Consider the following 21,591-nt stretch of genomic DNA (forward strand, 5'->3'; position numbering starts at 1 on the left):
ATACTAAGGGAGAGCTGGCTACTTGGCTTCCCCAAGAAGGGAGGGGCGGAGACGCAGAGGGGACCCTGTCAGACCCCAGGGTCCGAAGCCTTTGCGGGGAAAGCTGGAAGTGGTTCATGTGCCCAGACAGTGCCCCCGCGTTAACAGGCAGACTCCCGCACGGAAAGTCCGCCGTCAGGCACCCCGGGGTGCTGTCCTGTCAGCGGCACACCTCCTTGGAGAGGCAACAGAGGGGAACACAGGCCCGGAGGAAGGAGGGGTGCAAACACAGGGGTGGGCAGAGTGGCTGGCAGGCGCCCGTCCGTGCTCCCAGCCCTGCCCCCACTCCAGTGAGGCTGCCAGAGAGACTTCTCTCCCCTGGGGTGGTCCAGCCTCAGGGTGCTAAGGCCAGGGCAGTGGGTGTGGGCAAGGGGCCTTTACCGTACCCCTAAAGCCTGCCCAAAGGGAGGCAGCTGGTTCCCATAAGAAGAGACCCCAATCTGTTGGAAGCGAGGGGGAGAAGCCCCACCCATCACCCCGCCTCACCACAGGGGAGTTTGTCACTGCCTAGTAATCACCCAGGGCCTCCGCCCGTTGAGTCCCCTCCACGGCCTCCTCGGTGCCACCACCCTGCACGGCGTCAGGCTCTCTCTAGGAGGTCTTTCCTCTGCCAGCACCCAGGCGGCTCCCTCCGCCACCAGCGCGATCGGGGTCGCACTGCCCCCAGAGCCCAGGCGCACCCTCAGTGGCTCATGCTTCTGCTCGCTCACACTTGCATCGTCACACTTGGGCACTGTGGCACGTGCCCAGCACATGCGCACAGCCACAGACCGCCTCACCTGCAGCCCCCACGGGCATCTACAGGGCACACCTGGGCCCGGGAGGACTGGGGTTGCCGCACAGACGCCACCCTGACTCGCCACTCTGCCATCTCAGGTGCCGCAAGGACGGACAAGGTGCTGTGCCCACGCACGCATGTCACATACATGTAAGACCCCCTGAGAGACTGCAGTGCATGTGGGAACCCCGTCAAGTGCCAGGTCAGCGCACCTGCAGCTCGCAGTACAAGACAGCAGGGTCGCCAGTGGCCCCCCCCAGGTCCAGCTGCACCTGCTCAGGAAGGCGACTTCCTGGGTCCCTCTCCTGCTCCGTCAGCGTCAGGCTTTCCTCGCGGAAGTGCTTACATTCTGTCTCGAAACAGAGGGATGGGCCTAGTGACCTCAAGGCCACTCCACTCTGACCAGCGTTCAACCACAAGGCTGCGCCAAGGACTGAGATGCTCCCGTCGGGCCTGGGCACCCAGCCTGCCGTCTGCCTCTGCCGGTGCTCCGCCGCCTCCGCCAGGGCGAGGGGCCGGGGCCTCTGGCCTGCTTCCCCCTGCTGCCACAGGAGGAAAGACAGGGCTCAGCCCTCTCCTGCGCTGATTGCTCCACTGCCCAGCAAGCCGACCGAGAAGGTAGACGCCCAGGTTAGCACCATGAGAGACCGGAGGAAGCAGAAGGAAGGCAGCCTGGAGCTCAGAGAAGGCAGGAGACTCAGCGAGCTCTCTGCCAACCACGGGGTGCAGGCTGACCTGGAAAGCCCGACCAGATACCAGGGGCATCTCTCAGGAGTTCTCCCTGTTCTTGTCCAGCCAGAACCTTCCCAGGACACAGGGAGGTGGAGCACAGGCTGGGAGGCACACACAGAGGAGAAACACACAGTCTCCCCTCCCATCTGTCTGCAAAAGACCCGACCCACGCTCCCCCACCGCAGCCATGGCAGTCTACAAGGGCTCTGACAGCCGGCATCACTCAATTCTGAGTCACCTGGGTGGTTGCTCCCCCCTCATTCTACAGGTGAGGACGCGGAGGTTCGGGAAGGGGTGACTTGTCCAAAGTCAAAGTTGAGCCTGATCTCAGTCGCAGGGGTCCTCAGCTCTGATCCCCCTTTTTTCCCTGCACCCTGCAGCCCCTGAGGAAGATGCTGACTCTGCCTCCAAGGCATCCTGGAGCCTTCCTGCAAGCCATCGGGCCAGAGCCCCTTGCGTCTCCTCCATCTATCCAGTGGCTCTCTTCCCCAGAGAAGACAGAGACCCTCAACCCCATCCTCTCCGAGGTCTGAAGGAGCCAAAGGGACTCTTCCCCAGGGCGTTGCTGAGAAGCCAGAGGAGAGGCAGGGAGCAGAGCTGTCCAAGGGCCGCCGAAGCCCAGGCAGGGACCGGGGGTGGGGGGCACAGTCCTGAAAGAAGCTCTGGGGCACCTGCCCTCCCCCAGCCCTCTTCTCACACCTTCGCTGGGTTCAGGGTCTTCCCAGCCCCTGCCACGGGCTGTGCCGAGACGGCAGAAGTGCATGTCCTCGCTGTTTCAGCAACGCCATGCTGTCAGGGCTTGGGCACCTCCAAGAACACAGACCTCATGACGCCCACCCTTGTGGGTCTCCTGCTTCCTTACTTCCAGAGTCTGTGTCCATGGCTCTCACAGGGACCCAGGGACGCAACTTCTTCCTTTGGAGGAGGACGGAGGGACCTGAAGCCAAATGCTCTTTCCTGAGCCCAGCACCTCGGCCATTCTCTGTGTGGCCTGGCTACTGCCCCCCACCCCAGCCATCCGCACTGCTCTCTTTTGGGTGAGCCCCACATTGTCCCCACCCCTCTCCGTTGGTGGCCTTCAGGGCTACTCCAATGGTCCAGGTGAGGTCCGAGCAGCCCAAAGGACCCCTTTCAGCTTCTGTCCCCACCAGCCCTCCTCCTGCTCCTGCACACGTGCCAGGGAAAAGAAATGCCCAGGGCACACGCAGCCCTCCTCCGGGACCAGAACGTTCTTTCTGTGCCTCCTGCTCCTCACTGTCCGGCCTCCCCTGACCTCAGGCCTCAGGGGCCAACTAGACTCCTCCCACCTGGGATGGGTGACTCTCCTGGCAAGGTCAGCTGAATCTGTCTGCTTCGTCCAGGCACCTCCACCTGCCCTCAGCGCCTGACCCTGCTAAAGTGATTCAAAGATTCAAGGCGTCTGCTCTAGGTCTTAACCTCTTCCTAATGACGATGCTCCTCACAGCCCCAGCAAGGCTGATGCAAGCTCCAGGCACCAAAGGGTGTGCCCAGGAGTCTGAGGGCGCAGGCTGCTTTGCCTGTAATTCTCTGGTTCATGGCCTGAGGCCCCAGAGGCCCTGTCCGGCAGCCAGACCTCTCAGGGGTATAGCCCGGCCACACTTTGAATACTGGAAAACCACAGCCCACAAGATAATATCTGATGCATATTAACCACGCAGTGCTTCCTCCCTGCCTGCCTACTTCCTTCTCCCGGCGCTGACCCTGCCCCGCTGCCACAGGGCCCCAGGCCTGCGATGAGAAGCTCCCCCCACTCCTAGCTGCTCCCCTAACCGCACCCCAACTGTGTGTCTGGATCCCAGGCTTGCACAGTGGCTAATTCTGGCGTCTCATCAGACAGTAATTAAGGGGGAATCAGCAATGCTCTTATCTCCGCAGCTCGGCACCTGTCACCGCGCTGCCATCGCCAGGCTGCTGGGATGGGACCGGAAGCTGCGGGAGGAGGGGTGCACTGGAGGGAGGGGTGCCGACTCCCTCCCTGGCTCTGCGGCCCTCATCTCCTTCAACCCTGCCTCCCCACAAGGCCTGCGGTGCATGTGAACCTCGAGGCCACTGGCCTCCATTACCCGGGGTGCACACTGAAGGCATGTGTCATGTGTCACATGTACACACACCCATGACCAAACAGAGCGGGGAGGACCCAGCAAGCCAAGGCTCAAATCTTGCCTTGGCCACTTCTCATACAGGTGACCTTGAACAAGTCATTTCACTTCTCTGGCCGACAGCTTCCTCACAGCAAAATGGGAAACCAGTGTCTGCTTTAGGGAGATGGGTAGAAATAAATATGTAAAGTATGTAGCACAGTGCCTGGCACATGTACGGTCATATATTCACTCAGCAAACAAGTGGCACATATACACTCTGTGCTGGGCACTGTGAAGATGCCAAGATACATTAATCACAGTTTCGTGAGAATCCCACGCAGGTCGCATTGAGACACGGGCATTATGTTTGGCAGGAGGTGTTTTCTTTTGTTTTGTTCTCTTGCAGTTTTAGTCCCTTTAAGGAGCCCCCGTGCTTTTCTCTTCCCCGCAGTCCCCACCGTCCCCTATTGCCTCACCCACTACTTCCCTGTGTCCTACTCCTGAAGGCACCGAGCTTGCTGCCCCTAAGAGTAAAGTGGACTAGTAGGCTGTTTGTCCAGAACCAACGGCCACGAGAGATTTTGACCGTGCGTGGGAGTTTAGAGGGGCCAATCAGAGGTGGTCTGGGAGGGGCGCTTCGGGGAGGTGCTGGGGAAGGGAGGGCAGGATGGGGAGGTGACAAAGGGAGGTGCCCCCAGAAGAAGAATCACGGCAGCAGAGGCTCCCGGAGGGAAAGGCCAGGCCTGATGGGAGCTGATGGAGTCAGCCATGTCTCAGGATGTCCCTCCCCGTGTTAGACCTCTAGGCCCCAGGCTCCAGAGCCTCCTGCTTCTCCAGAACCTTCCAGAGTGCTTTCCTAGGTGGTCTTACTGGTGGAGCTATGCTATAAGACCACCTCTCCTTGTCTCACAACCAAGCAGCTGTCACAGCTAAGCCACCATGTGGTTTCCCTGTCCGCACGGGTCTTTTCCCCGGTGGAACGGAACTCGGCTGGAATGGAAAGGTCTGCCAACAGGAACTCTCCAACCTCCAGCCCCTCCCCGCCCCACCCCCACCTCTGAGCGGAACCAGGAATGGGGTTAGGGAGGAGGATGGAGATCCACATCAGAGTTCTGTTTCAGCGGCGTGAACCACAGAGGAACCCTGCCTGTGGGAGCGCCGAAGTGAGGCAAAGGCGCGCCCCTCTGCACACAGCGTGCGGGACTGAGACCCGACCTCAGGAAGGCGGAAGGCAAAGCAGAAGGAGGGGGAGGGGCTGAGGCTGCCACGACCAGATCGAGCGTCTGCGTGACCTTGAGCGTGTTCCTTCGCCCCTCCGGCCTGTCTCCTCCCCCGAAACAAGACAAGAGCATGGAGTCGTGAGGATAAAATGAATTAACACATGGACAGAGCTTAACGCAGCACAGATGGCTCATACGTATGGGTCGTTACTAGTTGCATTATTATCAGGGATGACCCCCCTCCCCAAAAAAACTCAGCAACAAGTAAATGAGGCGCCAACAGCTTGCCAGCCCTCCACCCCCAAGCCCTTCTCTCTCAGAGCCCTCAGAGGGGCTCAGAGGTCTCTTCTAACCGCAGCAGAGCCAACGTTGAGCAATGAGGCGCTGGCCCCACTGCGTCCACCTCCGCCTCCCTGACGCCACCCCACCCCCACGCCGGGTGTCATTCCAACAACCCTGCACCGCTTCTCCAAACCCACCCACATCGCATTCCACCCTGGGTTTTAAAGCAGGTTGGGGATGCTCCCCCTCTTTACTGATGTAGAAAGTAAGTCTTGAAAGATACTGAGCTCCCTGTCTCGGGAAGTATTCCAGAAGGGGGTGAGTGAAAGAGGGGAGGGTTCAGGCCCCCGCCCCGCCGTTCTCTTCCCCTGAGCCCTGTGCCCCGGACTTTTGCCGTCTGCGTGGGGAAGGCAGAGGTAGCCTTCAAGACCAGGACAGGGCAGGGGGGAAGGACTGCGGTTTCTGGTCACCCCTGCCTTCTCCTGGCAACAGCCGAGGGTGGGGGAGGGGAGGGAGCAGTGCCGTAGCTCTTTTAGGAAAGCGGTAATTGTAATTAAGAGGCAGACAAACGAGCGCTCTGCATTTTGTCTCCGAGCAAAGTTATTAAAAAGCCATCAAGGCGGCAGCAGCCACAGTGGCAGAGAGAGCTGCCTCCCCAGGCTGCCGGCCCGGCCTGGGGCTAGTGCATCCTCCAGGGAGCTGGGGAAGGGCTGGAGGACACGGAGGCCCAAGCAGCCAGGGCGGGGATTCTGCAGCCCCTCTCCCACGGCCCGGGCAGGGGCAGTCCCCAGGGCACGCCCTGCCCATGCCCAGAACAGGGCAGGGGCGGGAGGGGGGGACATAAAGGGAGCCAGCAGTGGGGCAGCCCCTGCTGTGGGCCAGGCTCTGGACCAGCTACTGCTTTTCCTTTTCACTTAACAACACGCTTGGTAGGTGTTCCCGTGCCATCTCCCCTGCAAGAACACGGGGGCTCGGAAGGGGAAAGTGGTTTGCCCTCGGCGGCCGCACAGCTAGGAAGCAGCATAAATGAGGCGTGGAACCCGGGTCAGGCTGACCCTCCAGGCAGAACCCCAGGCTGCTGGTCAGGGGCATAGAAGCCAGGGCTGGGCACCCTGCCCACTTTTCCTCCCTCAGCCTGGGTTCCCGAGGCCCTGGACCAACAATGCTTCCCATAGTCCCCAGGGTCGCCGGGGACTTGGTAGGGGGCCTTGGTCACTGCTTGCTTGGGGAAGCACACTATGAGAAGGTGCCATTGGGCCCAGGGGCACTCTACAAGGACATAAAGTACAGAGCAGCTGCCTGCAGAAAGAGCAGTGGCGGGTAGGGACATCGGTGGACACAGAGGCACGGCCCTGGGACTGGCAGGCACTCCACAGTCAGCTGGCCAGGCCCCAGCAGCCCCAGGCCCCAGCCCCAGGCCCCACAGCTGGTGAACCAGACAACCCCTTGAGCTCTACCGGTCCGGTCCGCCCATCTTGGTCACTGTCGGACTCTGAGCCCCGCCCAGGGACCCACGGAGGGGGTACTCAATAAATCTGTTCCGAATGAACAAGTGGATGCATACATGAAGGAATGAACAAATGGCCAAATAAATGAAACGAGGTCTCAGGTCTACAAGGGTCTATAAACAAAGCTGTACTGAGGTTGGATGTGGGCCCATCTTCTCCCCTCCCCCACCCTCTCGCCACGCCTGGACCATGGACTTCTTTCCCCGCCATGAGAAGAGTCCCCTCCCCCAAGGCCACCAGTCCCCTCAGCAGAAAGCTCCTGTCTCCTCCACCCTCCCCAGTTACGTGGAAGCTGTGCCGCCAGCCAGCACACACGCACATGCACACGGGCTTGCGCACGCACGCTAACTCACATGCACACCCATGCAGACAGACGCATTCTCTGCCAGGCAAGGTGCCCTCCCCAGAGTCAGGTCTCTGCTGTCCCCTCCCCTGGCAGAGGTCTGGGCCCACCAGGGACGGCCCCCTCCCCCATCTCTGGCCCTCTAGGCTGGGGAGGGGCATCTGGCTGGGGAGCAGTGGGAGTGGAATGGCGGGGGAGGCCTCCCTCCTGGCTTACCAACCTGGAGACTTTAAACAGAGGGAACAGAGTCCTGGAGGCTTCCCTCCCGCTGCACGCTGGAGCCCTGGGTGAGGGACAGGAAAGGAGGAAAGTCGTGAATGAATGCCCAGAGCTGGGGAAGAGGAGCTGGAGAGAGGAAGGGGCTAGGGCAGGGCTCCCAAAGTGGGCCGCGCTGAGCAGGGGCCTTGGGCCATGGAGGAGGGGACAGGGACAGCAAGGCAGAGCCTTAGGAGCTGTCCACTGGGTGGTCATTGGGGGCTGGGGGGCAGGCAGGATGGTGACTGGGTGTTGCAGGAAGAACAGGGACTGAAGGGGCAGAGACACTGGTGGGAGACAGACAGGAGGACAGACAGCAGGACGACACAGAAAACACGGGGTCCCCAGAATGAGGTCCCCAGGGCAGACGGCCTACAAGCCTGGTTCTCTTCCCAGAAACGGGGCAGGCTCTTTCCTGGGGTGCCCACCCAAGATCCTAAGTGACGGCACCTCGGAGGGCCCCTCTGCCTCCCAAACCCATCACCCATTTCCGGAAGGTGGTTGAGCTCAGAGTCAGAGGGGACTGCCACCGTGGCTCTGCTGACAACCCCCTTCCAGCCAAGAGACCCCCGTCTACTCGGATCAGCTCCTGCCGCCGAGGAAGGCCCCCTCCCCTGACTGCAGCAGAGAAAACAGACATTCCGCATCCAGCAAGCATCCACACTCTCACTGTTGCAGGGGCCTTGCGAGGGGCGGCGCCCCTGCCCCAAGCTGCCGCCCTGCACCCTGCATCTCACTCCTCCCTGCACTCACCGGCCCTCAAACTGCCGGACAGACCTCCCCCAGCCGTCGTCCATCATGGCTGCCTCCTTCCCCCACCCTCCCCACAGGGGAGCCCTTCTCACTGTGCTCTCTCTCTCTCCCTGGGGCTGCAGGAGCCACCCTTTATACACGGTTTCATTTCCTGCAGTTTTGGTTACCCCTGGTCAACTGCAGCCCAAAAAATATTCCGTGGAAAATTCCAGAAATACACAATTCATGAGCGTTACATTGCGAGCCGCCCTAAGTCACAGGATGGAATCTCGCGCCTTCCTGCTCCGTCCCACCTAAGACGTGAATCATCCCTTTGTCCGGTTTTTCTACTGCCCCACCTGCCAGTGGCCATCTCGCCCATCAGATCCGCTGTCACCGAGTCACAGTGCTTGTGCTCAAGGAACCCTTATTTTACTTAATAATGACCCCACAGTCACTCACATAGCTTGTATCACAGTATATTGTTCTATTATTAGTGGTTATGGTTCATCTCTTGCTGTGACTCATGATCAATGAAACTTTATCATAGGTATGTATAAGTAGGAAAAAAACATCATATAATGTAGGGTTGGTACTATCTGAAGCCTTAGGCATCCACTGGGGATCTCGGGATGTATCCTCCATAGGGAAGGCGGGACTATGTACCCCTCTATTATCTGTTGCCTTTCACCCTGGGGCACACAGCCTTAAGGCCTTTCCGGAGACACTGCAGCCCCGGCACCCTCCAGGGCACCGCCCTCCCCTGGCTGGCTCAGAACCATCCGTGCCCACATCACGTCTGGCTGCAAGCGCTCACAGAGCCTCCTGCCAGTCTCACGGTTCCAGTTTTCTCACCGATTACCCACGACGCGGGCACCCCAAGGAGAAACAACTGCCGCATCCAGATGCTGGGACGTGGACTAGGGGGAGAAATCAGGGAGGCTCACTGACATGCCTGGCCCAGGGGGCTTCCCGGGTGGAGCGCTGGGTTGGGGGCTGGGGCGTGGACAGAGGGCCACAGGGTAGGGGCAGTGAACACCCCGGAGGGCCAGCTTCCTTTCCGCCACCAGCCTTCAGTGGTGGCTCCAGGGGCCCAGCCCCAGAGAGGCTGAGATCTAAAACCCAAATCTGAGTGTGAAAAATGACAAAAGAGGGTTTCTCACGGAAGCCCCTTCCTCCAGAGGGAATGGTCTCCCGTTCAGTCATTCAATTGGCTGGAGGAGAGGATGGTGAAGACAAAGAAATGACTACTTATCGGAGGCTCATGATGGGCCAGGAACTCAGCCTGTATTACCCCATTTAATCGTGGTACCCACCCGGTGAGGAAACCGCTGTTACCGGTCCCAAGTTACAGATGAGAATACTGAGCTTCAGAGAGGCGAAGTATCTGCCCGAAATCACACAGCAAGTCAACGCAGGGGTGCCAGCCCAGACCCGTCCGACCCCAGGGCCTGAGCTCTCGGCCACTGAGCAAAACGGCGTCCTACCCGTTCTCCCCAGCCTTGGCTATTTCCCATTCAGTGCCCTCTGGAAAGTCCTGCCTAAGGTCTAACCTCTTTCCATCCCATGCTCCAGTATAAACTATTTCATAAGGACCATAAGTGGAAGAGAAGGCTTCGCTTCGGTATATTTCTGCCTTGTCCTAGGGGTGAGAGGCAAAAGATTCCAACCCTGAGCTGCTGACGGACCCGGGAGGGGCCCAGGGAAGGAGGTGAGCTCTTAGGTTCTGGAGAAGTGGGTCCAGGATTTCCCAAGCATCATCCTTAGGTGACTTTGGCTCTCTCCAGGAGCTGCCTTCCTGCTTCCCCGCCTCCATCATGCAAGAGGCTCAGGAAGCCCCTCAGGCGCTCCTTGTTTTAACATCCAAAAAGCCCCTCCACACCCAGGCTACACAGAGCCTGAAAAGTCAGGGCGCTGGAAAGTCCTAAGAGCCCCATCTTCCGACTTAGGAGGCTGGGACAAGAATGGGGGTTCATCAGGCCGGCCTGGCCAGGAAGCAGGGACAGAGTGGGCAGGGACCAGCCCCAGAGAGCAGGCAGAGAGGCTGGGCAAGGCTGCAAGGGCTTCAGCGAGCCTCAGAATGCCTCCCAATGAGCTGGGATCATTAATTCTTCCCCAATGAGGCAGATGTCGGTGCCTGGGGTGATGCTACAGATGCCTCCTGTGTCTGCAATTATCACACGTCCTGGGGGGTGTGGAATACCCCACTCCACTTCCTATGCTCTGTGCAAGCCTCTCTACCCTGGGCCTCTCTCTGTGGGGTCTTTGGGTTTGCCCTCCCATCCCCCCCGCCCCCCGCCGTGTGCTCCTGGGTCTGGGTCTCTAGCATACTCTGTGGCTGGGGTGAAAAAGAAGCCAGTATCCAGGCATGAGGATATTTGCAGAGGGGTGGAAGGCAGGCATCTGAAAAGCCAACTGCTTCCCAGTCTGACTCCATACCGGGACATGCAGGCAACTGGGCCAAGTGGCTGAGGCTACCAGGAACCAGAGAGAGGTTGTCCGGGAGATGGTGAGCCACCAGCTGGAGGTGCCTCGGTGGAAGAAAACACGGACCGGATTCTAATCCCTGGCTGGAATGGAGTGTGGCAAGGTAGTTCTGCAAGGGTGGGAGGAAAAGGAGTTTATGATTTACATGATAGCTGAACCCTACAGCCACTCCTTTGTCTATCCTCCAGGCTGAGAGGACAGACTCGAACAAGGTACGCCTTTGGAACACGAGGGCCTGTCTGTAAGGTGTGCGCGCTCACATGTGCGTGCGCGTGCCAGTATTCTCTTGGGCCAAATCTCTGTTTTTCCTGGTTTCGCTGGAGCTGAGAAATATCCTTCCCACCGTCTGTGTGGACAGGCATGCATTATCTCAGGGGAGAGGAGGTGGGTAGAGCCTATGGCAGCTGGAAGGGGCCTAGAGATCCTCTAGTTCCACCCTCTCTCCCCCTATCAAGGACCTTGAAGACCAGAGGGGGCAAATAACTTGCCCCAGGTCACACAGCAGTAGAGGAGGTAGACAAACCGACGCCAGTCCAGCGCTTTCTCTTTGCATTGTCCTTCACTTCTCTGCCCTCGGGGATCAGAGAATGACTTCCCAGTCCCCCTTTTCCCCCCAGCAGCTCTGAACCCCTCTATCATGGCCCCCTGAACTCTGCCGACCCACAGCAGCCACAAGAAGTTCAACTGGGTCTGCCAAGCTCCTCCGGCCATCTCGCAGGTCAGCCAACAGCTCCCTGCCCCTGAGCCACTCACGCTCACGCACACCTCTCACGGAGGTCAAAGACGCAGAGAACACCGTCGGAGCTCCCCGCCCCGGAGCGGCCACCCCTCACGCGGCCACCCTCTGCACACCACCACCGGGAGGCTCTTCCTATGTCACCTCCATTCCTTCTGCGGCAGCGTGGGCCTGCTTTCTCTCCAGCTGTCCTGTGCAGAGATGGGGGAGGGGGAGGAGAACAGGTTTCCTGGCCTCCAAACACTCTGTTTGCCCAGCAGCAGGGAGGATGAGGGCAGGGTGTACCAGGATGGCTCGGCCCTGAGCCCAGCGTGTGCGTGGGGCGCGAGGGGTGCGGTGGGGGAGCGGCAGCCTGCGTGTGGGAGAAACCACTCTTCTGGGCATGGTCCTTCCAACCCCTCATCCCCTGTGAAGCCCTAAGTCTCAGAGTTCTGGAGTGTTTGTTGTGTGCCAGGCGATGTGCTGGACATTTTCATCTATTACTTCACTTAATTTTCCCAACAATCCCATGGCCAGAAACTAATCCTCCCCTAAGACAGTCCATCCCTCAGGATAAATCTAACCTTGATCCCTCTTGCTGCATTTCCTCAGGCCCAGCTCTCCTTGGCAGTGGAGAGCATTTTTGCTTGTCTTCAGAAATCCCCACCATTCCTCAGTAGCCCCACATTATATTCTCCGGGTGCCACCCTTCACCCGTCTTGCCCCGTGTGATGGGTATTATAGGGTGAAGGGAACTGGGGCGGGACTAGGGGCTGGGATCAGAGCACTGGCCTGTGCCAGACGTAGACAGAGCACATGGCAGGTGGTGGGTGTGGGGAGGCCCCGGGGCCGTCCTCACGAGATCAGTCTGGACCAGTGGAGGTGGGCCAGTGGAGGTAGGTCCTCCCTGGTGAGGCCCGTGACCCTTGCGGGGGGCATGGGACCTCACCTTTAGTGTGTTGACTAGGCAGGACCCAGAGATGGAAAGATCTAGTTCTTTCAGTGACCATCTCTCAGGTCCCAGTTCCAACCACACACACCCAGAGCCCCGGGGGCTAAGCAGAAGCTGGCAGGGGCACAAGGCGGCAGGACTTGCCCTGGCTGCGGGTAGGAGCTGAAGCCAGAGGAGGAACTCTTAGACCTAGCCCAGCTCCCGGCGTCCCAGGCCTCCTGGTGCAGGAGGGGACGCCTAAGCCCCTCTGCTAGCTTCACGTAGCCACGGGCAACTTTAGTGGATTTACACACCACTTGGCTTCCGTGTTTGGACCTTTTGGAGCAAAAGGGATGAGGGCAAGAGTCCCTGTCACTACGGCTTCCCCCCCATCCTGCCTCCAGCATGGTTGGAACATGGGGAGGCTGGACGCACCTCTCCAGAGAATGCTCAGGCCTCAGCTTCCACCCGTTGGGAGCTTCACGCAGGGAAAGCGTGGGCCAATGGGCAAAGGGAATGGCGATGGTGGGTGGGACTCTGATCCCTGTGGGTGGCACCCTCCCCCTTCAAGCAGACATCATTAATATATGCAAAGCATATGCAAATCATCCAGAAGAGAGACACAACATGGGTGGAATGCCAGAAGAGACCTTGGGGATGATCCAGCCCACACCTCCTCCTGTCGCAGGTGAGGAAAAGAGGCCCCCCTAGGAAGGGACTTGCTCAAGGTCATTCGGACTTTTGGGCACCGAGCAAGGAGCCTAATGAGGTCTTTCCTCAGTTCAGTGTTCTTTCCATAACTGTCTTGTCTTTCATATGGGGGGCTTCCCAGATGGCAAAGGGGGTACAGGGCCTAGATGGGGTTCCAGGAAGGCCAATCAGAATCCCCGCCTTCCTGCCTCTGAGCTCGGAGACGGTGTAGTGTGTGGGAGGGGAACAGTGGGCAGGGATGCCCGGGGCAGTGGACGGAGGGGCCGGAGGCCGGGCATGGTTTTCCGGCAATCCAGCGGCAGTGGGGGGCGGCAGAGCCAGAGTGGCTGAAGCCCAATGTCAGGGCAAGGTGCCCGCTGTGGTGCGCGGGGAGAGGCGTGACGCCCTGACTGCACGGGCACATCCCTAAGTGCTCAGCAGCTCCCTTCGGCGGGGACTCTAATGACTATGGCACCTGACAGACCATAATAAACCCAGGCCCGTCCCTTCCTCGGCAGAGGCTGCCCTCCCACCCCCACCCTGCCCCCCCAACTTGGCTTCTCCCCCTTCCAGACAGTCCTAGAAAGCAGGACCTAGGCTGGGGGAGGGAAGACAGACAGATGGGAGGGGGCAGACAGCAAGAGGCCAGAGGAGACTGAGAGAAGGAGGGGAGACAAGGGCAAGAGAGCATGAAAGGCAGAGCAGGAGAAGCAGGGGCAGAGCGAGGGGAGGTCGCGAGGAAGGGAGGGGGGAGACAGAAGGGCACAGAGGGGCGCAGGGGAGCCGAGAGGGAGAGGCGAGGGCTCTCCGGAACTGAGGCACCGCAGGACAAAGCGGGAGCCTGGGTGTGGGGCACAAGGAACCCCACCAAGGCCTGGGGCTGTCTGGCAGGAGTTGGGGACCATGCCCCTGCCCCTCTGCCCGCCTCCACAGCGACCTCCCAGGCTGCCAGGAAATCAGCCCTCCCTCCTCTGCCTCCCATCCTCCCTCCTCACCTCCCTCCCTCCCTTTCTCCCTCCCTCCCTCCCTCCCTCCCTCCCTCGGGGCGAGCAACCCAGCTTCCTAGCCAAACCCAAAGCCTTCATCTCCGCTTTTCAGAGCTGGGAATGAAAGAAGGGGAAGCAAGTGCAGCCCTCAAACCCGCTGACGGCCAGATTTTTATTATCTCTGCTCGAATGGGCCCTAGGAAGTCAACAAGGGAATCTTCAAAGAGCATCTCAGTGGCTCCCTGAAGCCGGCACCTGCACCGGCCCGCCCACAGCAGGCAGCCAGGGCTTGAGGGGCACAGTGCGGCCCCCAACTCCTGCCAAGCCCAGAGCTCGAATCCGAGGCTGCCAGGGGCTTCACCCTCAGCCCCCCGCCCCCTGCCTAGGCAGGGGCCCCTTGGCCAGGCCAGGCTGAAAAGCCGGACCCAGGGCCGCTGGGCCTCAGAGGCAGTCTCTGTCCCTCTCTGGGTCTCGAGGACACAAATGAAGGAAGAAATGGGATCTCCCTGCCAGGGCTGGGAGGAGATAAGTGCTTGGGATTCCTCGAAAGAAAAGCTTTTGTGGCAAGCCCTAGATCCTTCCCCCAGATCCTTCCCCTGAATTCTCTGCCTGCCCCACACCCACAGACCCCATTGACTGCCTCCTGACGCCCCCTGACCCAACCCCTCCCAACCACAGCTGCCCCTCCGTTCCTGAGCCCTAGGCCCACAGCTCAGGAAGATCCTCACACTCCAGTTCGGTCCATTCAAACCCTCAACCCCATCTGCCTTCTGTCCCCAAGACCTAACCTGGAGTGAGGGGTGGCGGGGCGGGGGTGGGGGCTGGGGGGCTAAAAGAGACCTGGTACTTCAAGAAATCCTCTCCCCACTAAACTTGGGTTTGTCAGAGAAAGCCAGGGCTGGCATTGGGCAGATGGCAGCCATGCCACCGCCCCCACTCCGCGGGCTCTGACCACATCACTGAGATCAATGGCCACGGCCAAAGAAGGAATCAATGGTCCTAATTAAACCCTTTTTCCAGGGTGGGTCCCTGGCCAGAGAGAGAGAGAGAGAGAGAGAGAGGAGGAGAGAAAGAGCACCTGAGAATCTGCATCCCAGCACCAGCCCCGTTCCCTGCACATCTCTAGGAAACCTTCAGCCCAGCGGGAGTCAGGTCATGAAGACCCCAGAACCCCCATATTAGGCAACAAGGCAAGCAGAAAGCCTGGGGTGGGGGCAGGTCTCATGCCCAGGGCCACTTCCCCTGAGAGCTCCCCCTTTGCCACTCGGCATAGCCTGAGGACCACAGTTGCTTCTTCCCGATCCCCAGAGCACATGGGGCACTGGGTCTCCATCCCAGCCCTGAGGGTTATCATGATAACTGGCGGTCATGGTCAGGGCGGAAGGAGCAGGGCTAGGGGGGCACTGGACAAAGACCCTCTTGTCCCCAAGGCAGGGTGGCAGGAAGCCAGAGCAAAGCCTTTACACTTGCTGCCAGCGGTGCCTGGGTGCCAGGCAGTCTGGGTTGGGGCGATCTTATTCTCGGGACCCCCCCTTATGCCCATGGCCCTCACCCCCATCCCTTGCTTGCACACCAGCCCATGAGCAAAGTCTCTGCCCCAACTCTCAGCTTGCCCGGATCCCTCCTCCCTGTGTGAGTGTCGGGCCCTGACCCTTGCCCACAGCGGCCCCAACACCGACCAGAAACAGCAAAACCCTCACACATAAACCCTAACTGCCATCCACATATGTACAAACGCACAACCTCGCCAGAAACCTCCACCATCACAGCTGCCACCAATAATGACAGTCTCATTATTTTCGCAGTGACAGTCTCTATCAAATGCATCATCAATTCTTTAAGACCAGCAAGAGACACAGAAGGGAATGAGGGAAACTGAGGCACAGAGACAGCAAAGCAGTTGTCTCAAGGTCACACAGACCAATATATCCAGAGTTCCACCCCCACCAAAGGGCTCAAACCCCAAATCAAGAGAAACATTCAGACCCACCAGCCTGGAAGTCTGGTCGGCTGCCCCCCACTCCCAGCCTTCCATCTGTTTTCCAAAACAACAGTAGCTCCAACATCTTCTGCAAGGCTTCATCCAGGAGCCTCAGCTCAGGGGACCCACTTCCCTTAAAGTTGGGGGCTGCAAGACCTGGTTGCATAGCATTTGGGGAGAGGGAAAGACAGTCCAGGGTCCCCTCCTTGCACAGTCCCTGCTCCTGCTCACCTGGCTCCCTTCGGCCCCCAGGGTCCTTTGGTCCGGCCTCCTCCCTGGGAGATCGGGAGCTGCCCTCAGCTGTCCTCTCCCACCAGGCCAGGGCAAAGCGCCGGAGGCACTGCCAGGGCTGCATGGGGAAGGGTGGGGCAGGGGTGCTCGCACCAGCAGCCGCACACACCGCGCTGGGCTCTGCCAGCCGAGCTGCGGAGGCACCCGGCCGGCCCCCTCGGCTTCCACTAGCATCCTGCTGCCCCCACCGACAGGACTCAGAGCTGGTCCGGGAGCTTCTGACGTAGCAGGGGGGTGCGTGGGAGGAGGGAGGGAGCCAGGGGCGTCCTGTCCCCAGCCCCTCCCTCTGCCCGTCAGCCTCCAGCGGTCCCTAACTCTTCACTAACCCTAGACGCTCTGCCCAGCTGGGGGCGCCCTCCCCTTGCCCTCTCCAGGGGGAGGGCTTAAGATCAAATAGCCCCTCCCCAACCCCTCCCTCTCGTGGCCCCTCCCTACCCACCAGCTGGGCTGGGAGCGGGTCCCCAGTTTCTGCAACTGCTGCCTAGGCTCCGAGGTCTCCAGGGCTGGGGCCTCGAGGTGATGGGGGTGTGGGGTGGGGAATACAGACTTGTATCCTGGCAACACAGCCAACCCCAGAATGCAGTCATCCTCTTCCTTCCCCGGGGGACTGGCTCAAAGCGCCTACCACCGCCACCCAAGTGCGCGCACCCCATTCTGGGACCCGTGGGAGAGACCTTTGATGTTCCCCCCACTTCCCCATCCCCTTCGCCTCCTCCTTCACCCTTCTCTTCCTCCACCTCGGATGGTCCACTCCCCTCACCCACTGTCCTCACCATCCATCCACCTTCCTCTTCTCCCCACCCCTCCACACATACCCCTTTAAACCTTAACCCCTCGGGCCCGCTCCACCGGCCTTCCTAGGCCCTCCCAACCCGGTCTCCAGCCTCGCCAATTCCTGAACCCCTCTCGGGTCCCAGCGCTCTGATCGCCCGTGTCCTTCTCCCAAGCTGGGCGCGTCGCGGTCCCCTGCCCCCCACACACCTGCGCCCGGAGCATCCCTCGCCCCTCGGGCCGCCGCCTCCCGGACCCGCCGCCCCCGCCCCCGGCCGAGGGGAAAACACACAAAGAAAACAGAAATACCTTCCACTTAAGCATGGAGGCACATTAGGGAGGAGAGAGACAGGGACATGCCTTGGGACGGAGCGTTCCCCATCGGGCGGGGCGCGGGGGGCGGGGGCCCCGGGCCGGCCTGCCTGGCGCTCGCCCTCTTGCTGCCTCGCGGGCTCCTTGCTCGGCCCCAGCCCCGGAGCGCGGTGCCAAGCGGGCAGGCCGGGGGCGCGGGCCCCGCCGGGGTGGACCAGCTGGGAGGGCGCCGGCGGCCGGGCGTGTGAGTGCGCGCGCGCGCGCGGGCGTGTCACCGAGTGTGAGAGAGCGAGTGTGTGTGTGTGTGTGTGTGTGAACGCGCGCGCGAACCGGCGCGGGTGTGTCACTGCGGGCGGGAGCGCGCGCCGCGCGGGCACGGGCGTGTGGCCGGAACGTACAAAGGGCCGCCTGGGGTGGCGGGAGCGGGGAGGGGAGGGGGCGCGGCGCCTCGCGCCCTCGTGCAGCACGATCCCGCGGCGAGCGGCGGGGCGGGGGGAAGGGGCGCGCTCACGTTCCCCTCCTCTTTCCACCTGCTTCTCCCACCCCCAGCTATCCTCTTGCCGCTACAGAGACAAGTACCCAAGGCCCCGAAAGGGCCTCGGGGGAGGGGCTGCACCTCCAGGGCTGGGGGACTTCTCGGTCTCCAGGTCCCCGCGCTCTTTGGGATGGAGAAGCATTCGGGGAAAGGACGGGGCAGGGAGGCAAGGTGGGGCGGCGGGACTGGCGGGGGCACTCGTTAGCCAAGGTGACCTCCGAAAGCCACAGCCGCCCTATGCAAGGAGAGTCTGGACCCTGCTCCGCTTCTGCTTGTACGCTCCCCCCACCCCCACCCCACGTTAGACACGGTTCTGTCGCCGGGACCCAGTCCCCCGGCGCCCCCTGCTGGTCTGTCTCCTTGCCCCCAGCTCTGGTTGCGGCCTCTCCTTCAGGCATCTGCTGTAACTGCAGGGGCCTATGCTAGTAGTGAGATGTGTCTAAAATCACCTCTCAAGCCGGACCCCAAAGGAGGGCGCTTCAGCTCCTGCCCGCTCTGACACTTCGCTTGGCGAAGCCATTGCCACCACCAGCTCAGCCTGCAGAGGCCAGCACTGTTCCACCTCCACCTTACCCCCACCCCCTCCCTCCCTTAGTCTCGCCGGCACCTTACTCTTACCTTGGCCGGCCTGTGGGACCCACAGACTCCTCCAGCTGAGACCGGCACCGACCCCTCCTCCCGTCCTGGTTGCTTGTTCCCTCTGTCCCTGCGGTTATCTGTCCCGTTTCTTCTCTCCCAAACTTCTCTTGGAGAGGGGAAGGGGGGCTAAGTCCCCTGCCCCTTTTCTTTGCTCTGTATCCCCAAAGCCAGCTCAGGCGAGCAGGGAAGGGGCACATCACATCTCTTCCCTACAGGCGGCCAGGCGGAGTGGCAGGCGGGCAGAGAGGGAGCAGAGGAGACCCCACCCCAAGAGGCCCAAATGACAAACCGGTTTCCCCACTTCCTGTTCTACCCAGTTGCAGCCTCATTCTGGGCTCTCCCACTTTCCTGCCCGCCCCCATGCCTGCCCCTGAGCCAGCCGCATGCCCGGCTAGGGGCAAGTCCCTGATGCCCCTTCGAGATTAACCTCCAGCTGCAGTCATTTAGGTGGCAGTGCCAGTGCAAGAGGAGAACAGGGCCCTTCCCAGCTCCAGCCAGACGGCTCAGGAGGGCGGCCAAGAGCACCGGTTGGGCACACGACCCCAGCAGTCGGCACCCCGACTTCTCCCCTCCTGGGCCAGCTGCCTCTCCTTCTGCCAACTGGACGGTGCCCATCTTTTGGCCTCTGAGTGCGCAGTGGGCGCTTGGCCAGCTCTCCGCCTGGCTGCCTGCCCGGGACGGGCATGGGAGGCACAGGCCCTGCGTGAGGGAGGGGTGGGCAAGGGGAGGGGTGGCTTCGCCTCCGCTGCATGGACACCACCTCCCAAGACTCCCAAAGCTCTGAAGTGGGGACTCACACGGCTGCTCCTCAACCACACAAGCTTCCGTCCTTTGCGTCTCCCTCGGGTGCCCCCCAGGACACAAGCCCCCCAGGACACAAAGTGAGGGAGAGCCCCTCCCCTACTTGGTGAGCACCCAAGAGGAAGGGAATCAGCAGATGCTTCACCCATGTTCTCTAATTTACTCCCCTCCACAACCCTGCAGAAGTGGGCGTTTTCAGCCCCGGGTCAGAGGCAAGAGTTGAGGCTGAGAGAGGTGTAGCCGACCAAAGAATAGCGAAGCTGAAATTCAAACCCAGACCTGCCCGACTCCAAGGCTCCCAGCCTCTGCTCTGTCACCACCGCCGTCTCCTGACCCTGTGGGCTGCCAGAAGCAGGGACCACCAGCCTCTGGCGAACGTCTCCCGACCGTGTGGTGGACGGGAGAGGGGGGCTCTGGAATGTGGCTGGGGGTTAAGACAGACACTTATGTCAAAGTTCAGGAATCGGGCACTGCCCTCCAGATGACAACTGGGAAGATGCTTGTCCCGTCATATGGAGCTTTTTCCGTCCTTACCCTAAATGCCAAGAAGCCGCTTCCTCAGAGACTGAGGGGGAGAGACTCCATGAATCAGCCCTTAGAGATCAGAAACAGTCCCCGAGGTGGCGGCGGGACAAAGCGCTCATCTTTCCCCCCTCGACCCTGACCTCCTGAGTCATGCAGGCCCCCGTCACAGTGAGGAGCTTAAATCCGATTCGGGTGATATTTTTTTACTTATGTACCCTACTGTGTAAAGACAATCCTTAACCTCTCTGGTCCTCTGCAGAGCTCTGAGTCCATCTGACTGCGATCTCTCTTTAACTCCTTTGTCCACACCCACCCAACCCGGGACGGTGGCCTCCAAGGGTCCCAAGGAGGGGTGAGAAAGGACACAGATCCTGAACAGGATCAAAGACCCCAAGGCCTCCGTGCAGCCACAGGGCAGAGGACCTGGCACCATCGGGCCCCCTTGATCCTCTGCCCAACACCCCCCCCCCCCGGGAAAAATAGGTGCCTCCTCCCTGTCCCATCAGATCTCAGAAGCAGAGGCTCCTGGTGCAGGGAAAAAAGGCTGATCGGGGCGAGGGCAGCACGGGTACGAGTTTTCCAGCAGAGAGACGAAAATTGCTCCTGTAAGCTGGCATGGTGCCCAGCACAACCAATGTGCCAGCTGCCTCCACCTGAGATGCCTCAGGTGCCACCCCGCCCCCACTCTCATTGTGCAACAGGTAACCTCCCCCAGGCCCTCTTCCTCCCCTGTGTCTGAGGCTTTGCTCACCGCTGGGAGGGGGCAGCTGGCACCGCCCACCTTGCCCTCCTCAGCCACTCCACCCAGCCTCCTCACCTGCTGCTGGGAGCCTGCAGGAGCCAGGTGACGCGGGGCACCCTCCAGGTAAGAACACGCAGCCTCGCCTCTCCTTCCCCAGGGTGTAGTTGGAAAAGGGGTTGCACCCGGACAAACATCTGGGGAGGAAGAGGGGGACGGGGCAGACAGAGAGGGGCATGTGGGCCACTAGAGAAAGGCACGAGGAAGAGGGTGGTGTGGGAATCATGTCTGGATGCCCTGAACGGCTCCCCCTGCAACCCCGGAGCCTCCCACTCTGCCATCGGGGCTTTGGTGAGGCCGGCGTGTTTCAGAAGCCCCTTCCAGAGCAGCAGGGACTCTGGATGTGGCCCTGTTTGGGGAGAGAGTGGCCAGGGCAGTGATCTGGCATCGGGGGCAGAAGTTGGTGTATGGGGGCGGTGGGGGCTGCACTGAGGAGGACTCTGGTGCCTCCCTGGGCTGCAGGCCGCACTCTCTGCCCACAGCCTCGCCTCCTCCCCGCCCCATACCCCCTCCCACACCCCCTCCCACGCTACCGGAGAGAAGCAAGTGGCAGTAGGTTTCAGAAGACCCTCCTTCACTCCCAGTGGTCCCTCTTCACCCCTGCTTGTCATCGTAACGAATGCTAATAATGCTCAATAATTGATGCCCTCATCAGCACATCAAACCCACTCTCTGGAGAGAGAACGTGGAAGGGGGCGGGGCCTCTGGGGTCCTGTCTGCAGTTGGCCCCTCCCCAAAGAGACTCATCCCTCTGCTTCTGACTGGGAGGGGCGCTGGCAGAGGCACTGGCAGGGAGAAGTCTGGATGACACCGTCTGAGTGGGAATTTTCCCAGTGCAAGGTCCGTCTTCCCTGTCACACGGCAAGCGAGGTCCCTTGTCCCCCCCAAGACTGGGGGCACTGAGTAGGCCCAGGGCAGGGCGGTGGCTTCTACAGGGAAGTGAGAATCGGAATCACCTGGACAGCCTGTTCAACCTGGGGTTGTCCGGCCCACCCCCTCAGTTTCTGATGCTGTAAGTTGGAGGAGAGGCTTGAGAATTTGCATTTCTAACAAAGACCCAAGTGCTGCTGCTGCTGCTGCTGCTGCTGCTCAGAAAGCGCTTCCAGACCCGTGGGCCAGGGGCTGGCTTCTCCTGCC

The 21,591-nt window shown here is 60.8% G+C and overlaps 1 protein-coding gene across 13 annotated transcripts in view; it reads right to left on the reverse strand.

The window, feature by feature from the left end:
• Positions 1-17,395, reverse strand: part of SRCIN1 (SRC kinase signaling inhibitor 1) — a 69,958-nt gene extending 52,563 nt beyond the window's left edge. For 6 of the 13 annotated variants that reach the window (XM_036033848.1, XM_036033847.1, XM_036033846.1 and 3 more), the window contains exons 1-2: positions 16,013-16,393; positions 7,225-7,287 (exon numbers count right to left, since the gene is read on the reverse strand). In XM_036033848.1, the coding sequence (XP_035889741.1) occupies positions 7,225-7,287; positions 16,013-16,136 (187 nt within the window). In that variant the 5' untranslated portion in view covers positions 16,137-16,393. Of the gene's footprint in view, positions 1-7,224; positions 7,288-16,012; positions 16,394-17,152 lie in introns of those variants that run through there. The other 7 variants (XM_036033853.1, XM_036033852.1, XM_036033851.1 and 4 more) reach the window with 5 other exon arrangements.
• Between the last annotated feature and the right edge of the window lie 4,196 nt (positions 17,396-21,591).

Source organism: Phyllostomus discolor, chromosome 8, assembly GCF_004126475.2.
Source record: "Phyllostomus discolor isolate MPI-MPIP mPhyDis1 chromosome 8, mPhyDis1.pri.v3, whole genome shotgun sequence".
Lineage (NCBI taxonomy): Eukaryota > Metazoa > Chordata > Mammalia > Chiroptera > Phyllostomidae > Phyllostomus > Phyllostomus discolor.